Source organism: Pelmatolapia mariae, linkage group LG23 (assembly GCF_036321145.2).
Source record: "Pelmatolapia mariae isolate MD_Pm_ZW linkage group LG23, Pm_UMD_F_2, whole genome shotgun sequence".
NCBI lineage: Eukaryota > Metazoa > Chordata > Actinopteri > Cichliformes > Cichlidae > Pelmatolapia > Pelmatolapia mariae.
In genome coordinates this window covers 46357611-46378895 of record NC_086246.1, presented here as the reverse complement: position 1 = coordinate 46378895, position 21285 = coordinate 46357611, and the positions used below count along the sequence as shown (strand labels likewise).

General features: G+C 39.1%; 1 protein-coding gene across 1 annotated transcript in view; it reads left to right on the top strand.

Moving 5' to 3' along the window:
- Window positions 1-20441, top strand: part of polrmt (polymerase (RNA) mitochondrial (DNA directed)) — a 50985-nt gene extending 30544 nt beyond the window's left edge. The window contains exons 16-21 of the mRNA XM_063467270.1: window positions 6758-6810; window positions 12713-12811; window positions 13186-13258; window positions 15850-15941; window positions 16937-17010; window positions 19616-20441. Of these exons, the coding sequence (XP_063323340.1) occupies window positions 6758-6810; window positions 12713-12811; window positions 13186-13258; window positions 15850-15941; window positions 16937-17010; window positions 19616-19665 (441 nt within the window). The 3' untranslated portion in view covers window positions 19666-20441. The remainder of the gene's footprint in view (window positions 1-6757; window positions 6811-12712; window positions 12812-13185; window positions 13259-15849; window positions 15942-16936; window positions 17011-19615) is intronic.
- The last annotated feature ends 844 nt before the right edge of the window (window positions 20442-21285 follow it).

Sequence of the window (21285 nt, the reverse complement as noted above, 5' to 3'; positions counted from 1 at the left end):
GAGCAGACAAACTTTAATGGAGCTCCCCAGAATCTCTATGGAGATCCTGGCGGTATCATATACAGAGAACATATCTGTGGCTTTTATATAATCAACAACACTCACATATGCGGTGTACTTATAGGTGTTGTGTTGTTGATTATATAAAAACCGCTGTGACCTCTAATATTCCTGTTTATGAATCAAGTGAAAGGTGGAGACAGACATGTAGTGTGTGCCAAGTACAATCAGAGAGCTAGCTGTGGGCTTGCCCAGCATGCAGCCTACTCTTTTAGTATGACATCAAGCATAAGGTTAGCTTAGAAAGGGAGTGACACCTCATGAGCAGGTGCAAGAGAGCGAGGGTGACAGATGGTTTAGTCCCCTGAGGGTGCATCTCTTTCTCTCTGTTGGTGTAGTAGGACACGTTCCCCTGATTTGATCTGCTTCTTTTAGTGTCCAACAGGGACAATGGAAATGATTAGCTGTGCCTCTTTTCAAGGCCTAAATGAATGAAGAGATAACTTTATGGCTGATTGAGGTCTTAGCTTATGTTTCACAGATAGCTTTCTTCACCCCCTACAATAACTCACTAATCCAGTTGCATCACTGAGCAACAAAAATGAAACTAACTTGCAGAAAGGTCACCTTTTCTCTGCATAGCTGGATTAAATTCAATCTCCCAGTCTCCTCTCTGCCTCTTAAATCCAAGGCCACTGTGTTTTTGAGGGTCATTAGTAATTAGACTCTAGATAGAGTGGAAAGATGAAGTATAATGCACAATGAGAAAACCAATAACTGGGGAGACAGTAGCTACAGTGGCATAACATCAGTAGAGTGCGTGTGTGTGTGTGTGTGCATGCATGTGTGCACATTGCTTCATTTCTGTTGGTTTTCCCTGTGCATACGGAGTTGGGATACAAATGCTGACCTTTGTAATCAAGGATTTTCCATGGCTGATGGAAGGTGAGGAAATTGGAGTAGGATAGAGTAGCTGAATGAAGCATGAACATACATCAGGGAGGCAGCCTAACAGGATTGGGAGATACTAATCGGATCATAGGTCACTCTGGTTCAGATACCCTGTTTATTTTTATTCCCTCTCCCCAACACAGCTACAGTGAAATCTTACTCTCTGCGGATGGTGACACAAGGGAATCATCAGCTGGATTGGCTGGATTTGACTGGATTTTGAGTTTATAGGGTGACTAAAAGCTTGTGATCTAATGTCCCCTATGCGGAAAGAATCAGTTACTTTGGTTTTTGGTGGTGAATGCTGATGGGCACTGTGCATAATTTCTTTTTTTTGTACAGTACTAAAGAGTAAAGTACAGTGGTGGTGGCCTATAGCAATACGGAAATAGTGCAGTGCTAATACATAACTAAATGTAATGGGTTACAAACCCTCGGAGCTAATTCCTTTGAATAAAAGTTTTAACAAATCAGTCATGGATGGATTATGAGACAGTGGGCCCCGAGCGCAGAGATGTGAAAGGTTCCCCACTCCCTGATATGAGAGTGAGATACATGCACATTGGTGGTCGTTTTTTATGGCTTTCTGTTTGTTTGGTTGTTTGCAAGCCTTTGCCATCTTTTGGCTCGCCTTAAGTTTTTTTTTTTTTTCTGTATGCCTTTGTTGTTCTTTATCAAAGATAGATATAACTACTGATTTACTCGCCAGATTTCTATGAGCTTGGTATGTGTTCTCACTTCTACCTCTCTGTTCTCACTTGTCTAGTAATGAAAAGATGGTAGGCTGTGTCTGTGAAGCTTGTTTTTCTTTTGGATATAAGCACGTTTTCTCAAGAGTTGAAAAACATGGGGTCTGCACAGAGGAAGTTGGCTTTTCATTCAGATTCTGGAGAACTATCTCTAAATGTCGATGTGATGCCCTCCATACCTCCTCATGCTTTGGAACTGAAGAAACGCTGTTCCCAGGAGAAGCAAGATGTTTCATTGAATGTGCAGAATCTTGTGGCATTTTGGGGTGAAATAATAAATGCAGTTTGAGTATCAAAGACACCCCCAAGAGGTAGGCAGGAAAAAAAAAGTTTGTAAGGAAGAAGATTTGGAAAAGGTCAGTGAAAGTGTTGCTTAGGGGGGCGGTGTGAGATTGTGAGTCTCCAGCTGTTTTCATCTGTCTTCTGGAGGAGAATGGAGAAGGGAGAGGTCCAGAGGATACACAACAGCAGAGAAAGGTGGAGTGTTAAATGTAGGATAAAACCGGTTCCACTCCAAAAAATAAGGTGTGTGTTATAAACCATCATGTGATGAATAGGAATACCCCTCTTGGCTTTTATGTAGTTACTGATGGCTTTTGTATCCGTGACCATCTGCACCACAACCCTGACGTGATTTAGACTACAGGAGCTTATTCCCCACAGACACACAGCAGGACTGGCCGAGATCTCATTAATCACATCCAGGGTTTCAGTCGGGTCCTGTACACAAATCAGACACATATACATTAAAATGAAGGTTATGGCTTTTGGTAGTGACCTCATTAACAGCGTGGCAGTCCATTACTCACATCGATGGTAACCTCCATTTCTTTCCCTCTCGCCACATCCATGTCACAGTTTCTCCTTTCCTTTCCTTAAACATGTTCCCTTACAAGTCCCCCTAAAGTGATGATTGATGATGTGGCAATCATTGCAGAAAGTAAAGGGATGCAGTGCACATCTGTTCCAAAAGCCTTCATTCATAATCGTGTGATTCTGTCATTCGTTACTCAGCATCCTTAAATGCAGTAGAGCCACTAACTGAAACATAATAAACCACGTCACCTTTCCACCAGACCCTAGAGAGATTATCATATGACATGTTTGCTTTGCAGGAGGTAATTATAGACTCATGGAAAAAACACAGCTGAATGGGGAATAGTTAAAAGAGAGATGCGCACCCCTGTGAGTCCTCAGTGCTCACTGAGAAGAGAAGCAAGCTGCATCAGATAATGGAGTTGTCCATTAACACTTGACTTGCGGTTATTTAAGTCTCCTAAGGGTGTCATAATGGCAGTGGTCATGCTGTGGTTCTTTTAGAAGTCATTTGTGCAAGCTCATTATCAAGAGCCTGGGATGCTGTGCGGTTGTGATTCAACCTTGTGCGTTAACTAGAAGTTAACTAGTAGTTCAATCCCGAGTTCCTCTGGGGCGTCAAAGTTCCAAATGCATCCATCAGAGATGGGTGTGATATTTAGTCTTTAAAGGCTTAAAATAAAGCACTATGCAGATGTGTATGAATGTGGCTTGGTAGAAAAGGACTTGTTGTGTCTCACATCCTTTAAAAACATCTGAGGAGACCAGCTGTAGTTTTTGAAAGTAAAATGTTCCCCCATTTTTCAGCTGCGTAACAGTTTAGGGCTTTCTTAGTATTAGCACACTATGGGTCAGATTTACTAAGATTCTGTTCCAATAAGAAACCCACTTTTGCCTATGAAAAGCTTCTGTCAGGATTTACTAAAGACTTTGCAGTATCAATTTTGCAACAAGCATTTTTGTGGCTGGTTATTTACAGCACACAATTTACTGCAGGTTGGGGAAAAAATATTTGAAAGATGAACAAGTGCATCCTGGATGTAAGCCCTTTGCCTATTCACTGAGTCCTCACCATCATCCTCACATATTTTTGGCCCTCAGTATTACTGTTTTTTGGTTAAACGAAGGAGAACTTCTATGAATTGAACTAAACTTAACATAGCATGAAAGGGAATGAGGAGGAGAATCCCAAAACAAGACACCTACAAGGATGTGTGTTGTTTCACAGACAGCCAGGTTACTTTTTACCACCAGGAGAGAGATCTGTACACAGACATAGACAATTTCTCTGTCTTTTCTCAGCAGTGTGCACACACACAGCAACTTTTCATGTTTCTTTTTTCTGTAGTTTGTCTATTGAAGCCATTATGTACTATACTGAAATGCCACTTTTAATGAGTGAATGAAAATAGGGGCGATCTGTGCATTTATGCATGTGGCATGGTAATAGTATCTTCATTAACACACCAAGGGCTCAGGATCTGACTATAAATAATGTGCTCTTCTACATATTGTCCAGGTCAGCTGTTACAAACAGCTTTCAGGTTTATATGATGGAAAAGTTTGTAATAATGTATCTATCCTTTAGATAAACACCACACTCAGCCCCCAGCAATTTCCAACACAAGAGTTTGTCTGTAAAAGCTTATTGATTGTCCTTCAGCTGCTTCTCATTCATCTGAGTTTTCAGAGAGAAATACATGTAGAATACCTACACTTACTCTGTATTATTTTAATTATTAGGCTATTCTTTACCTAATCAGGTCTGCTTATTTTTGGCTCACTAATTTGTAATGCTCTTGATGGAATTCTGGTGGTTGTTGAAATTAACTGACCGTGTCCTTGTTTATAAATTAGCATATTGTTAGTAGATGAGCCACAGAACTTTCCACTCTCATCGGGATGCTTTTTTTTGCAATTGCAGCATCATGCTAATTTTTCATATTACAGTGTTCAATGTTTCAATGTCCAGGTACTCCAGTTTTTGTATCTGAACCCTTACTTCATACCACGGTGTTGTGGTAAGTGTAGAATCTGGTTTAGCATAGTGTTGGTTAGGGCTGTTCGATATAACGATATATATCGGATGACGATATAAAAACGTCTATCGTTTAATTTTACGCTATGTTTCGTGGTGTCGCAAAATAAACCGTTTACGGCAATATTTTTTCAGCGTTTTGATGGTCAGTGTAGTGGCTATATTAATTTCTTAAAGTTCTCTCTTTCTCTTATATTTTATATAACCACACTACGGACGGACAAGCGCCTGTTTTTATGCGTTGTGGTTAGCAACAACGACGGTAACAGCATCGCGTGTTCACTTGTTTATGTTCCACATAAACCTTTCACAATAAAGCTCAAGATCCTGTTGAGACTTTTCAAAATAAACTGAATCACGTGAAAGAGCAGATTATTTACGGATGAGAAGTGAGAAAGAGCCGCCAGGTGTTAAAAAATAAACCTTAGACTAAAACGTTAGAACAGGCTTTTCCCCGCAGCACGCCGTGTAATAAATACTCACAAAGAAAACGGTGGCCGTTACAACTTATGTCTAAAAATTTATAGTTTCATGCATCGGTTAAAACACTCGACTCCAGGTACATGACGCGCAGCTGGAAACACTTCCCGCAAGACGAGCTGCCCGAGATTCACAGAATTTACAGAAAATGTTACATTTTTGTGATTTATATCGTTATCGGGACGATAGAATTCTTATATCGCACAGCCCTAGTGTTGGTGACAAAAGCAAGGCCTTGCCTGAAAAAGACACACAGATCATAGCTTTTGTGCTCAAGGAACTTTATATGTTATTATTATTATATAAAACTCATGTCTTGAAATGCTATTTTTACACCCAGTTTATACTAGCCTGATGCCAGTTAACGTAATTAGTTGTAACTGATGTGCAGATCACTGGAGTCACATTTTACATAGTGTGTTTCCACCACTTTGAAAAAGTTATCTTATGAAGAGTAAAACGGATGAAACGAATGACCCAATCCAGAAACACATTTTGACAAAACAGATTTTACAGTGAGTCAAAAACAGCCGGTGACTGATAGAAGCATCCATCTAATGGACACCTAAGCCACCCAAACTGAAAGACTCATCACTCAGCCATCATGCTGCTCAACATGGATTTGATGATTATTATTTGCCTGTTTGTGATGCAGTCCCATGTGTTGACCTAAAAAGCAAGGAAATGGATGCAAATTTGTTTTAATGAGAGCTCATTAATTATTGGGAACAAACAAACAAACTCAGACACGTTTTCCATTCAATCATAATGCTGTGAGTTCAACTTGTTCTGAACAGTGAAAATGATATGCGACGACATTAAAAGCACTTGGATTACTCTTAGTACAGATAAATGTGTTTCACTCTGAAGGTAATAAATGGCATCAACCAGCATCAACGCTCCATTCCAACAGTGAAAAGAATAAAATGTGTTCGTGCAGCATAACAGACATAAATACACTTTAACATTAGTTTAGGCTCAGTGCAAGGCAAGCACACTCATCAGTGTGGCTGCCTGTTCCTAGAAGTATCTCTTTCTTGATAGTACCCTTCATTCCCACCCAGGCATGGTTCCAAGGGTCAAGGAAAGACTGACCTGATATATATGTTTGGCAGAGCTAAATGGATGGACTGCAATCTTACAGGGACCAAGTCTCCTCTCTATTAGCAATAACTATGACTAAAAGCCTGAGTAATGCTGCATTTCATTTATCCTTCCTTTTAATTTGGTTCGCTAGTTATTTATTAGGTTTAAGTGGATAATAGCCATGCGGAAGCCACTTCTTGGTGGCTCATATTAAAATCTAAACTCAATAAAATCCTAACTGTAGACAAAAACCACCGATATTTTAATTTAATTCTTCTTGGTGGAGTATCTGTACCGCCCGACTCCATGTATTCATTGATCTAAATAAGCAGTTGATGTAAGAACTGAAACTATTCTATGTGTTATTAAACCTGTTTTGGTGGTGAATAATGACATTTCCAGCCTATAATCAGGTCAGGGTGTTGGGCGTCTACTATAAACAATTTTAGTTCAGAGAGGGATGATCATTAGCCCTTTACCTTGTTTTGTTTATTTTTTTCTCAGTTTTTGAAATGTCCATTAAAAAACTAGATGTAAATGAGAGCCTGACCAATACAGGATGAACATCTTGTGCAGAATTCCAGTATCATTTAAGAGTTTGACTTGATGTCTCTGTCTTTTCTTTTTGTCTCTCCAGCTGAAGAGTACCATGCAGCTCATAAACCTCAAGATAAGCCACGACACTAAAGAGTAAGTTCTCCTGTTTCTGTCAGTTTCTCCTCTTGCGTTTTTAACCCTGACCCACAGCATATGTAAAGTGACCCCATTGACGTTTTCAGCTGAAAGGTCCATTATTGACCTAGAACAAGGACACAATGCGGGTAATTACTTCAGGCTCTTTCTGTCTTTCTTTCTTTCTTTTTTGGTTGCCTTTGACTTTTGTAGTCACAAATTTTAGAAATGTACCTTCACACTAGTTGACAAATCTCTTGTTAGCTTTTAGAGGTGAAGAAATGTGGAAATTAGAGCTCCTTTGAGGCAGTTAGCTTGCACTTCAAGGCACTTCAGCCACACTGTCTCCTGTAGCTGTTTTCACTAATTGCATACTCAGACTTTGAAATATCTTTGCATTTGTCATAAAGTAGAAAATGGCATCAGAGGTTTTTAGGAACCTCTTTGAAAGCATAGTTTGAAAGCACACTGTCTGTTTCAATTATAAGTGGAACTGAGATCGAAATGAGTTGAAAAATAAGTTCAGGCACTTTCCATAAAGCCTCATTTATAGATCTAGTAATGAAAGTCAAATAACTGGCTCAATACCTTATTAACTTGAGGAAGATGGGATTATGCAATAAGAAGAGGCTGCACAGGCTACAAAATCTGTCAGTCAAGATAAGAAAGCATTAACATGTGAGAAATGGGGAAATATATTCCACTTATTTTTCTATAATAAGAGGCACTTTCTACAGTAGTGTGCAAAGGTTCTTAACCCTTTAAAGCCGGTCGGAGCGGACACGCTCCATTTTGCGTAACTATTTTTAAATCCCGGTAGCACTGCAACCACGTAAGCTAGCGCAATTTTTTTTTTTTGCATATGAAACTGGAGGAGTTGTACTTACATCTTATGCCATCAGCTTGTCCTAGGTCACACTTTCTTTCCACATATAGCTTTGCAAAAACTGCATAAAAAGCACTTGCAGCAACAAAAACATAATATTCCAGAAACACGCTTTGCTGATCCGATCAGCTGTTCATAACACTTCCTATGTCCATCAGCGTGAACTATCGCATGTCCGCCATGACCTGCCCGAAACCGGAAAAGACGTCATTTTGCGGAAATGTAGTTTTTTACCATCGGCGCCTCATGAGCCTATACTGGTGTTTTTAAAAGTTATGTTTGACTTTATGACTTTCTGTGTCGTTTCTGGGATGCTTAGGACTCATGTTGCACTGCTGGAAATAGTTTATTTTGATGCATATGCTGTTATTTTGCAAATTTGCATTATAATATTTATTTTCGTTTTTCCTGCAGTATATGAAAATTGGTGTATTTCAAAAATAAAACTATGAAGACACTTAAAATAAATTTCCTGTGGTGGGAAACTAGTTTGTGCAACTTTTTTGTATTTACAGTTTTGAGGGAAAAGCCTCTTAAATTTCTCTAACTAGAAATATATGTTAAAAAAACAAAAACGATTTTAAATTTTTTTGTAGTTTATTGCACTTTTTTGCAATTTATGTAATTACTATGCACTTAATGCATACATATTATTAAAATTTGGGCTATAATGGTTGTATTGATGTATATCAACTTGAAATGCTCCCAAACATGGCACTACAGCATGTAAAAATATAATATAAGCTCTGGCGGACTTGGTTCTATGGTAGGTCTTAAAGGGTTAACCACACCTAATTTCTTTATATTGTTCTAAGAAAATGGGAAGCGGGTACAGCAGTTGTTTGAAATATGTTCAGAGATACATGGAAATCCAGTATATAAGGAAAAAACAGAGTTTGCACAATTTGAAAATCAATATTTGGCACTAGCACCTTTATTCTCCAGCACAGCTTGAACTCCCTTAGGTAAACATGTATTTTCTTCTTAAAGGTATGCTTTTACTTTAATTGGCAGTGTGTATATGATAGTTACCCTGCTGAAAAATCAAATGTTGCCAATCAGAAGCTTTCCAGATGGTATTGTGTGGTGGATCAGTAATCATAATTTCGTCAGATTTGGCAACAACCCCAACACAATTGGCTGTAAAGCTCCAAAACACAACAAGACCTGCATAGTGTTTTACTCAATGTTGCACCTCTCTCATGCTCTCCTTTGTAAATATTGATAGTGATTTGAACAAAAAAAATTAACATTTTAGTTCATTACTCCATAAGACCTGTCGTGGTCAGTCTGACTTTACAATGAATAAAATATTCCTCTGAAAATGGTCAGGCAGCCAATACCCAAAGAAAGCCTAGAGAAGTTTTGCTCAATACCACTATAAAAAAGTTACAAGTCTCTCTTTTTGGATGCAAAATGGAAAGAACCTAAAACTTTTGCATAGTACTCTTTTGCATATACTCTATCTACATTAAAGATTGCGTGATACAGCCTGAAAAAATGCTTTTTAAAATTTACTTAAGGGTTAAATTAGAGGTATACAATTGTCATACAGCAAAATAACTGTCTTCATGACTAGAATTTCAATGTCTTCCTGATTTAATAGTTCTTAAATGTAAATTTACTTCACTCCTTTAAAGCCAAACATTCATCTTCTGGTACTGATGAATTGACCAAGAGAGGTTGAGCTATAACATGCCAATGAATTCAACATGTTGAAAGATGAATTATCACTAAATTTCTTTTTGCCATCTACAAAACTGCAAAGAACTAGAAATGTGTGGATAGAGAGGTTAAAGAAAAGACAGAGAGGTGAGCAGAGAACAAAAGGAGACAGAGTGAGAGACAGCAATGGAGTCTAGGAATGACAGAGTGAGAGCACTGGAGACACAGATGACAAAGACTGACAGCCATCCTCCTCAGTCTGACATCTACAGTACACCACAGATCCAGTCCTTTGAATATCAAAACAGGGCAAGGGTTAGAAGAAGTCAGAGGGAGGAAAGAGTTCAGTCCGAAACTTGAGATTTGCTGTCAGCGGAAGCAAGCTGACATTCTGAGCCAGACTCCACACAACCATTGTGATTTTCTTTGGCCTTTCACTCCACACACACAGACACACAGAACCACACATATTTACGTGATCTCCTTAAGGTAAACTGATTCAGCAGTGTAGTTTTTAAAAAGGCGCAGTAGTAAGGGAGTGCTGCTGGCTTTTAAAATCTCAGTTTTCTTGCTTTTTTCTTTTAAAAAAAAGCAAGAAAATATAGTCTTTTTGATGCAAGCCCTATAAGAGTTGCTTGTTTGCTCTGTAGAAAGAGCAGTTTCACCTCAGAGAGTGTGGGTTGCTAACCCTCAGAGTACTCCCTGTCTACCGTTACATTCTGTTAGGCTTATGGGATTTAAATCTGACATTTTTGTTTTTTGTGTATGTGTGCTTGTCAGGAAAAAGAAAAAAATAATTCTGTGCACTGATACGCAAGCAAGCTTGCAAACAAATGTCCAGAAATCTTGATTTTGCTGAGCTTAAAGCTCAAACAGCAGAACTGAAAGCACTTGGTAATAGTCTACATTTCCAAGCCAAAAGAAAAATGGACAGACGGAAAAGAAGACTGACAGAGACAGTCATGGTTTAAGCCTGTGTGTTTGATTTAGCTTTGGCTCAGGCTGTCTGTGCTCTTTCTGCATTCCCATTAGAATGTTGTCATCTGTGGCAGCCCAGAGGATTTGAATGGCACAGGCACAGGGTAATGGGAACACAGGGGATGCAGATTGGCAGGATGTTTTTTAACCACCAATTTCATCATCAGAATCACCAGCAGTGCATTTGTATTACTTCTGTAAGCATAAAGCAGGCTGCGCCCCGGAGATCACATAGCACAAAATAAATATTGATGTTTAAATCCGTCCACACAGCAGGGCTTTATTCCACAGTGTGACTTTTTATAGCTCAATTATGACTAATAATGTTAATGATGCATCCATTAACAGTAATAAATTCATGTGTGCTTTTCCTCCTACATTGATTTTTATTAGCTGGAATTAATTGTCCATAATCAAATAAAGTTTATTAGACTTCTCGACCTATAAAAAAAAATATGTGTACAATTAAAGACATGTTCAAATAAAACACAGTTCTTAAGCTCCAATCTGTGCGTGTGTCTGGCGAAAAAGATAATATGACTTTTTCATTGATAAGGTTTTCTGAAGAAATAATCTCAGTAACTATAAAGTTAATGGAAGTTAAGCCTGGCGTAAAGACAACACAGCCTTCATCTTTCTGTACCGTGGCAGGTTTTTATTTGTCACTCATTCAGTATGAATGTGGATAGATTTTGTCAACATGTGAACTACAGTCATGCTAGAAATAGTAACCAGCTTCTCAGATGTGTAGTTCAAAATAGAGGTCCAACATTGGTCATTAGTACTAATGTAATAAAGACCAGTGAACACTCTTGGATCAGAATGTCAACTTGTTAATGGGCATTATGGCTTCCTTATCTTTCAGCCTCTGATCTAACAGTCTTCTAACAGTCCATAATGGTTAGCACAAGGTGCCATTATAATGTACAGTGACTCCCCCTATAAATCTATCAGCCATATGTGATTTCATTCTGGTAGACCTCCCCTTAATGGCTGTCTCATCGAACAGCACTGCATTACTTTAAGCACAGCTGTCATTTGTAGTCTCCATCTGACCACATGCTGGATTTTCTTCAGTGTGCCAGCTCAAAACTGTTTTAAGTGAATTTCATTTTGGGGACAAGGACATGTATTGTAGATCAAAGACTTTGTAGTTGGGCCTGAAAAACTCCTCTGTCTTTACAGTGCGCTGCATTAAAGTGTACCGTGTCATACCATGACATCTCCACCAAATATTCTCCCTCAAACCTCTGAACGCCCAACATTTCCCCACATATCCGCACAATGTGCACACAAGGATTAGACACATGCATATAGACTGTGCACCTTATACTTTTATAGATATCTAAGTATAAAAGACGCTGTTGTAAACAACGTTTCAGTGTGTGTCATATTTGGTGAACTGCAGCAAGCTGCATGCCTCCACATTCATACAACAGCAGGATCATTGTTGCTCTCTAAAGTGAGTTTCACATTTACACACCTGAAGCAACAGCAGTCACTTCAATAATGATCCTTGACACACAGACAGCATGTGTCAACATTCAAGTTAAATATAGAGTGTACTCTCTTTATCAGAAGAAAGTATAAAACAGGTTGTTTTTTTTACAGTGGGAAAGTTGGTCTTTATTGATATAGTGTACATTAAATTCTTGTTTACCAGAAGCTTATACTAGTATAGAATGTAAATGACTATTACACCGACACCGACCTATATTCGACCTACATGGCTACCCATGTGTACCCATTTACTTTATCCATAGTTAAGTAGGTATGTGATAAGGCCACAGTGTATTAGTTGGCTGGGACATTTGGCACTTAATATGTCAGACAGTTAAAGATGTTACAGTAGAGCTCTGGGCGGACACTCTGACCCTGTGACTGTTGGAAAAAACAAAAAGGCTTGCTCCAGGTCATGCTCCTGACTTGAGTATTGCCTCCAGGCTTGAGCATGAAGGACTATTCCATGGAAGACTCCACTTTTGTCTCTGAGCTGTAGCCAGGGTCTCCGCTTACTCCACACCAGAGAAATCCTTAACATGAAGTTTTATGCAGAGTTTGGGGTCTGCACAAATTTCCCGTGTTACTTCGCAGATGTGTGCATGCAAGTGATTGGAACGTATCTTCAATGAAGCAAAGCTCACATAGTTTCTGAAGTAACCTGAGGTGCACAAGGAGACGCTATTGATGGGGATAGTGGAAAGATTTAAATGAGGTTTTATTTTTACAAAGACTTAAACATAAACAAAAATGAAAGATTGGTACCTGTCTCACTCTGGGAATTAGCACGGTTCATAATGAGGCCATTTCAAGCTTGTGTACAGGAACAATTAGAGAAAATAAATATATAAGGTATTATATGTCTGCGCTTTGTTCTCTGTCTTTTCACAGGAGACCAGACACAGTTAAACAGAAGAATGCTTTTCCACCAAACTTCATTCACTCTCTGGACTCCACACACATGATGCTGACATCTCTCCACTGCTATAGGTAACGTGTCAAAAGCCTGAAATAAAAGATTCTTTACGTCTTTTGTTGGTGTTACAGAATCATTTTTATAGAGTCAGATATTGGCACTCTCTGTATTTGCATGATCCCAATTTGGCTTTGAAAAAGTGCAGTCTCATATTAAGTCCATTCATCACCTCAAATAGGCATTCTGTTAATTCATTCCCTCTTCATGACACTATAATTGGCTTTGAATGAATAACTGCTGTTGACTTGCTAGGTTTCTAATAAAGTCCTGTGCACTTACCTTTTATAGTAACACTGTCTACTCTTTCTTTTGTCCTTTTTCTGTGATGTAATTGCTGCACGTGACCTGTCATAATGCCTTTGTTTCCTCTCTTCTTGTCCTCTCTCAGTTCTGGTCTGACTTTTGTCTCAGTTCATGACTGTTTCTGGACACATGCGCTCACTGTGGACACCATGAACAAGGTAACGTATTAAAGCAGTCAGTTTTTTGCTCCCGCCTGTGCAGATTACTTCATTTTTTCACAGCTGTTTCCAGCATGTTTTGATCATGTATATTCAGGGTTTTGTGCTTGCCTTCTTTTGCTGATTAATTAAAGTTAAAAAATGACACGGCTGATTATGTCTTGCTTTCTTTAGTCAAAGCTGAGCAGTGTTTTTGTGTTTCTGAAATCACTGAGACCTGAGCTTCTTTTAGCATTTCTACAGCCGAAGCAGGTGATAAAAATATTTTGTGCAGCACCTATGACTAGTGCTTCAGTTTTGGGAGAACAGCTTGGTGATGCCAGTGAAACAAACTTCTTTTGTCACTGCTTTGTACATATACAGGCTGCAGGTAGCACCAGCAGACAGGCTGATGTGCTGAATAAATGACTGCCTGCCCCCGCCAGCTGAAACACAGTCGTCAGGCCCAGACTGAGACACAGCATTGAATAAAATGGATCAAATTACCATAAGGCCCCAATTTTCTGTAGATGTAGCTTCAGAGCAGTCGGGGTTTTATGTCTTCACCCAGTCTCAGAGGAGTTAGAACCAATGAAGCAGTTCCCTCTCACTATATTTATTCCCTTGCATATTCTCCGTCTCATCTGTGTGAGTGTACGCCTTCCTCATTACACAGGTAATTGAACACAGCGGTAGACGGGGGGTATTAAATATCTTGGTCAACACCTAAGCACACGAAGTAGATCCTTGTTTTAATGGCAACTGATTCTTCCTTCACCTGCCAATTTCTCTGGACTGCGCATCCTATTAAAAGGGCACGGATCCTATCAGTGCTGGGTGAGGTGTGGAGTACACCTCTGATTCACTGTGAAATGCACCCACAGATAACAATAATTAAAAGTTTAAGGAAACTGATTTAAACAACATAATTGATAAAGGTAACTCATAAAGGAAAGAAACTTTAGTTCTAGCTCTTCTGATATGCTCAGACATATAAACTTTAAAAAGGTGGTGTGGATTTTTTTTAACAAGACGTGGGGGAGAAATAGTCTGATAGTAAAACCGTATGTTACTGTATATTTACAGTACTGTGCAAAAGTCTTGACCCACCCTTCGTTTCTTTATATATGGTGAGGAAAATTGTTACAGCACTTAATATGCAAACATACATGCAAATACAGTTTAGAAAGCAAAAAAAAGTTTTTACAATCCTAAAAAGCTTGAAAGTCAATATTTGATATTGACTTTAATATATTTTGTTCTGATGATGAGTTAAACTATGAACTTTCAAATTTGGATTCATGACTCTATCAGATGTGTTGTCGCTGATTTTCAGTCCAGTTCTTGTGTAATTTGGCATACATCAGCCTTTTCTCCCCATGTCCCTTCCTTTAGAATGGCTTCTTGACAGCCACCCTTCCCCTGAGATCATTTCAGATTAGCTTTCACTGAACAGTAGAGAAGATAGATAAACTGAAGGTCTAGGCCTGATCTAGGTTTAGGCCTGACACATGTTTTGGTTTGGTTTTTGTCCTCCACTTTGTTTTCTACTTTCTGGTTTTCTTGGATATCTTTTTAAGGATGCATGGTGCAGTGTGCTGCGATATTAGCTTTCAGCTAACTGCTCTTTGGGAATCACCATGTTGGTGCAAAACTACAACTTTATGCTGTCATGGTTGTCAAATTGTGTTATCTTTGGAAATTTTCACAGGTTCAAGCAAAGAAATGGCAGCAAATGATGTGTTTTTGTGACAGGCTGCTCGTAACAAACTGGCTACATTTTTATGTGTAACAACATAACACAGGTTCATCCCTTGAGTTTAGGTGCCTTTTTTATGTTGAAATGATTCATAGGTCAGAGTTAAGGTGCAGCACACAAACAAAACAAATTCCTCTAAAAAAGGTTCCGGCACAATGACTGAACTGAAAATGAGTCCAAAGGAAACTCAAAGACCATTTTTTTAAAGAAAATTACAGAGTTTGGCTTCTTGGCAACAAAATCTAATGAAATGACGAGTGGCTCAAGACTTTTGCACAGTACTATATCAGCATTTACAGAAGGGTGCAAAAGTTTTTGGGTCTCTGATAAGCAGTTTGACGTGCCTTTAGAGATTCCGTGTGATATTGTGCTGGATGATCTATGATCTTCTCATGAATGACTATTAATTAGCTATTAAATTAAGTTACCTCGAGCCAGCAAATGTGTATCATGGGGTTCTTTCAAGTTATGGAAAAGAATTTGATTTTAATTAGACTTGTGTGATATCCAGACCTGCATAAATATGGAAATACTAATGCAATACTATTACAACACAGCTCATCTTTTCCTGTTATCTTCTAACTTTAATAAATTCTATCCACCCTACCTTATCTTTCACTACATTTGACAAAAAACGGTTTTGAAGCAGAAATGGAGAAAACATACAGCCAAGGCAAAGTTGTTTAAGCTCTTGGAGCTGGTCCATTTGCCAGATTTGGTTGCATCCCTTGATTTTTTTCTTCTTCTGTGCTCCATTCATTGTTTAGTTGGTCAGCAAGCCAGAGTCAAACGGTCAAACGTTTAAACCGAACTAACTCAAAGTGCACTTCTCTCTGCCTCGTCTTCCTGCCAGGTTTGTCGGGAACAGTTTGTCGCCCTGCACAGCCAGCCAATCCTTCAAGAGCTGTCCAACTTCCTGCTTTACAAATACTGCACAGGAGTCCTGTGAGTTTACACCCACACGGAGGAGCACTTTTGACTGGGCTCATACACACAGATCCCAGGAGCGCTACTGTGGTTGCTCAGGCAGCAAAATATTTGTCATACAGTATCAACATTTCAGTGAAATATTATGTAATAGCTACTAGTTCATATTTTCATACTTAGTTGCACCTATCTGCGGTCTGTCCCTCTTGTTCTTACATAACAAGCCATCATTCTCACGAGTCTGTGTTTATGCTATATTGTATTACCTTTAATGAGATCTTTATGATATTTGTGATATGTGCCACCACAGATTGAACATATTCAGCTACTACATGTGCACAGGTTATAAAACAGAAGGTAGACAAACATAAGAGGGCTTTATAGCCACTAATCTCAGGGCTTTGTGTCCTTGTAAAGCCCTGAGATTTTCTACAGTTTCTACATGACATTAGATACAACATGATTCTCTCTCCCCATGTCCGTCTTACTATCCTCCCCCTCCACTTGCACAGAACCTTCTTTGTCTCTCTTACCATTATTACTGCCTAGTTTCACGAACACATTTTTCATTCTAGGATGTGTCAGAGTGTCAGATAAGAGGAAATGTGGAACTACAAAGACATTTTGGGTTTCTTTATTCATCAAAATGTTGAAGTAATTTTTGTCTAGTATCAAAAAATAACCCTGCTCACCTGTGCACAAATGTATTTTGCTGTGTAGAGTTTTTATGCAGAGTATAAAGTTGCTCTCACATTGATCTGCAGAATGACAAAACTGCACAGACAAAGAAAGCGGACTTTACAGTGGTGGGAATGAGACCTTCTTCCCAGTAGTTGCATTTTTAAACCAAAAAACATATTTATATATTCAATTAGTTTTATTTTTGTTAATAAGGAAGACAGAACAGATAACTGCGTTTGTAGGAGGGCTGAAAATCCTTTGACTTTGTACTCCTATAGAGACAAAAGCACTTTTTCTCTGAGTTAACTTTATTACTCTCCTCTTTGTGGCAGGACTGAAGCCAAGAGCAAAAAGTACCAGGAGTATAGAAGGCTGATGATGCTGCTGGCCAAAGTGCCCCAGACAGGTCAGTTTGAATGAGGCTGTGTGGCTCCCAAACACCTGGGCTTGATGGAGTGAAACAAGGACAAGGTACAGGGTGATGGGGTTTGTTCCTAATTGGGCAGAAGAGAACTTGTACAGGTATACCTTAAAGCTCTTTTTGAGGTTAGCAGAAGGGCAATACTGATGGACTGTATGAACTGGATCCATCCACAATTCTGCATTTTCCTTCTTGCTTTATAATTCTGATTAGTGTTGAATATTGTCCATACATATCAGACTTGGTCAAATAGCCTGATTTGGTCCCAGAGTATTCTACATTTTCAAAAACTAAATAAGTAAAAGCTAATAAGCTTGTGTCATTGTGTTTCGTAACCTGCATGGCCACCTACAGGTCCAGCTTCCTCACTTTACCTTTTGATGTAATTTGCGTTTTTATCCATTGTTCTCCTAAATGGATGTGGTGCACAGAGGCAGTCTCTCTCTCTGTCTCTCTGTCAGGTGGATGCAGGCTTTTCTGTTATGTAACCTCTTGCTCCATCTCCATTTGTACACTTATGATCTGCTTGGCACTGACAGCTGGGTTGTACCAATTGATTGCTGTTAATTGTGTCCCTCCTCTGCATAATCAGCTTATGTGGCTGAGACCGGTCAGGTGTGCACCTCGGGCGTCTGTTTTCCCGAATGTCCGCAGTTTTCATTTCAATAGAAGGCCCCACTGAATGTGGAGTATAATCTTTACTATAAAGGATCCGAAACGTATGATTCTCAGGTTTCAGCGTGCGTGTAATGAAGAGCATCAGTTGATGAGGTGTATCTACAACTATAAATTTAGGGTTTTAAAAAAGGCTGGAGAGAGAACTCAATAACCTGTGAATGTTTTACCAGCTGGAGTCTGAGTTTGGGAATAACTGATTGGCCGTCTGTGAGAATAATGATGGCTGTCAGCTATTCTGTTTGTGTGCTGGACTTGGAGTTAAGAATACAATTCAATGAATCGGTTGTGGGTGCAGTATCTTATTATCAGTCTCACAGAGCCAATAATTTAAGAAAAAACATAATAAAGACAATAAATTATTATACATAGTTTATGGGGCAGCTTGGATGCCTGCTAAGAGGGCAGCAAGTATCCAAACATGAATGAAGGAACAAAAAACTGTATTGATATCTATGTTAGTTAGTTAGTATATTAACTTGATGTCAGCATGTTCCAGCTATAATAAGCCTTTTCACTCTTCACTTTTTGTGTCCTTTGCTCAATAATTTATACAGCAGCTCCTGCTGGTGTACCTAACTGTCAGAGAGGCAGAGAGCACACAAGGCTAAGCACAGAGTGCAGGACAGGACCTCATTCAGACCTAAAATTAGCATTCATGTGGTAATGGAAAATTTACTTGTGCCCTCCAATTTGAAAATTAAAGTTTCACTTAAAAAACCCACTTAAAAGAATAATTTTCTCCACTTCTTCTGTGGCATAAAGGTTGTAGTTGGTCTTTTAGAACAGTTTGCTCAGATTTATTCAATTTTGGATGAATCATAGATTATTTTTAATAATTTGGATTATGCAATGTATTATGCAGTAACTTAAAAATAAAAATAAAAACCTTATGTGATTTAAATTTGGCCAATCTGCTCTTCAAGATCATCTTGGTTGCTCACTGGAAGGAAGTGACCGCACTTGCTCTCGTCGCGTGCACTAGCCGTTTTCACCATGGTCCTCAAACTCGTACAGATAGCAAATATAAATGTTCTCATTCAAACAGACCCAAATTCGCAATGGTGAATCAGATTCTGGGATGCGAGTTGACTCTGTGACTGTCAGTGCAGAGTTATGCTGTAACATCCTGAGGCATCAGGGGGAAGACATTTAGTGGAAACAACCAAAACTGTGGTGAGTGCCAGCATGCCACTGAGAGCATGAACAGAGCACACTTAAAAAGGGTTGTGTTTTGTGGGCACACCAACATAATGTTCACTCATGCCTCCTCCTTGACTTCATAGCACTTCCTGAAAATGAAAATCAAGTTCAAGTTATGACACCCTAGAGGATCCAGCAGACAGTGCAAAGGCACAAGTACAAAGAGGCATAATGGACCTTGAATGGAGTGAGCTAAAAATGGTACCTATTCTAAAAACGACTCAGACTTTTACAAGAAGTTGGTCTTCATATATATATGCTCGATCCTGAACCTTTTGATTGCACCTAATATTTTGGTTTATTACCAAATGCTATGCTGTGATGCTAAACTTTTCCCTTATCATGCAAATATAACAGCAGCTTTACTTTAGCTAATTGTTGCTGTTCTTCATACATTTATTTTAATTCTCAATCCAAAAGTAGCTCACAAATGTTCCTTTAATAAAGTAAACAGCTCACACTGCCCTTAATGCGTTCCCGTGGAAACTAGCTCTGTGAGAATGATTCAATTGGAGGAGATGGTGCTCATGTCTGCACTTTTTTAAATAATATAAGAAATCAGTGTTACACAGCGTTTTGGGGGGGGTTTTTTCACCAAATGCAGCAATACTATGTGGTACTTTTTTATGTGTTTTTATGTAGGTCATATAATTTGTATAACTACTGTCCGGTGACTAAATGTGCTCTGACACATTGCGTCCTGCCTCTCCAGGTGATTTTGATCTCCAGCGGGTGAAAGAATCTACTTATTTCTTCAGCTGAGAGCTTCGTGAGAGCGAACCAGTAGAAGGAGATGAGTGGAATTGACAGAGTGCAGCAGGGAAGCTGCAGGCTCCAGGGTCCCTACCGGCTTTGTCTTCCACAGACATGAGGACATTGATCCAGCCGCACCCTGCCTGCCTCCTGGTCCTCAGCCTGGCTGGAGCTGTTGGAGGCGTACACAGCGAACTCGCCTTATTGACTAACTTCTAGACTGATGGGAAAATGGTGGGATACTCATCCAAGTGAAAAATGAGGGAATAAGCATTGGATGGAAATGCTAAGACTTCAATCACGGAAAAGTACCTCTCTTAGTAGACTCTACCTGGCCATATTCAGGTTTGTGTGAGTGTGCGAGTGTGGGTGGGAGTGAGTGAGTGTGTTCATTCGCTATACTGAATATAATGTGAACTGTGCCAGTCTGTTCATCACTCTAATATTTTTGCTACTCGAGCAAAAAAAATTCTACCTACAGTCTGTTATTGTGGATGATTGCTTGTGTGTGTGCGTGTCTGCTGGTATCATGATGTAAAGATTTCCACTGAGCACTGACCTGCCTCTGCAGCCCCTACCTCTGAATGGCAGGGTGGCGTCTGAAACATTTTGTCTTCTTCAGAAGACGTTTAAAGAAGAGACATTTGAAAGATGTGTTTTACTGTAAAATGAGTGTAAAGGACACAGAAACCAAGATATGGCCGGACGAGTCAGGGTCTCTGAGATGGAGCCATAATATTCTCACCTTCTTGGAGTAACTAAACACTTGACGGTTGCAATAAAATAAACATGCTTCTTAAAATGTCTCCTTACTTATTCAAAGCTTCAGTCAAACATTTGGTATTCTTAGTGTGCTTAAACAGGATGAATCGGACTGCCTGTTATTTAATCGTATCTGCATATTTCAGTGCTATTGTTTAGACTGTTAGATGAAGGCCTCCTTTTAGATGTACCACAAACGGTTTGCAGGCTTCACTAATCAACTCAGATCTTATTTTTCTGGGCCAGTGCCACATCTAGAAATAAAAATAGCAGAAGTGCTATCTGATCATTGCTGGAAATGTTACAGCAGTTTCAGACAAAAGGTGCCATTGATGTTCAAAGGCAAATGTAGGCTCAGCCAAACAAAGCTGGCTGAGTGGCAGTGTAATGAAATGGAAATGATCTTTGAGGGGGCATAAGTAGTGTGTGCTGATTGCACTGCAGGTTTTTTAGCATGTAATTTGTATGTCAGCGTACACACAGAGATTCTCTTAATTTCATAGTAAGGCTATAAAATGTATTTTTGGTGGGGTTTTTGGGGATGACAATTAATGCTGAGTACTATAAGAAAAGTTAGTTAAACATTTGTCTTTTAAATATATGTGTGAATTTGTGTGTGAATGGGTGAATGACTGAATGTAGTGTTAAGCGCTTTGGGGTCCTTAGGGACTAAGTAAAGCGCTATACAAATACAGGCCATTTACCATATTATTAGAAATTATTCTCAAACTGGTGGGTGCAGAGCCACTGTAGGTGAGGTGTATCAAATAATCAGTAAAACTAAGCTGAATATGATTTTTCAGGGCAAATATGAGTTTGATGGTTGTATGTGCTAAACCTCATTTACTAAAATTCATAAGAAAAAGT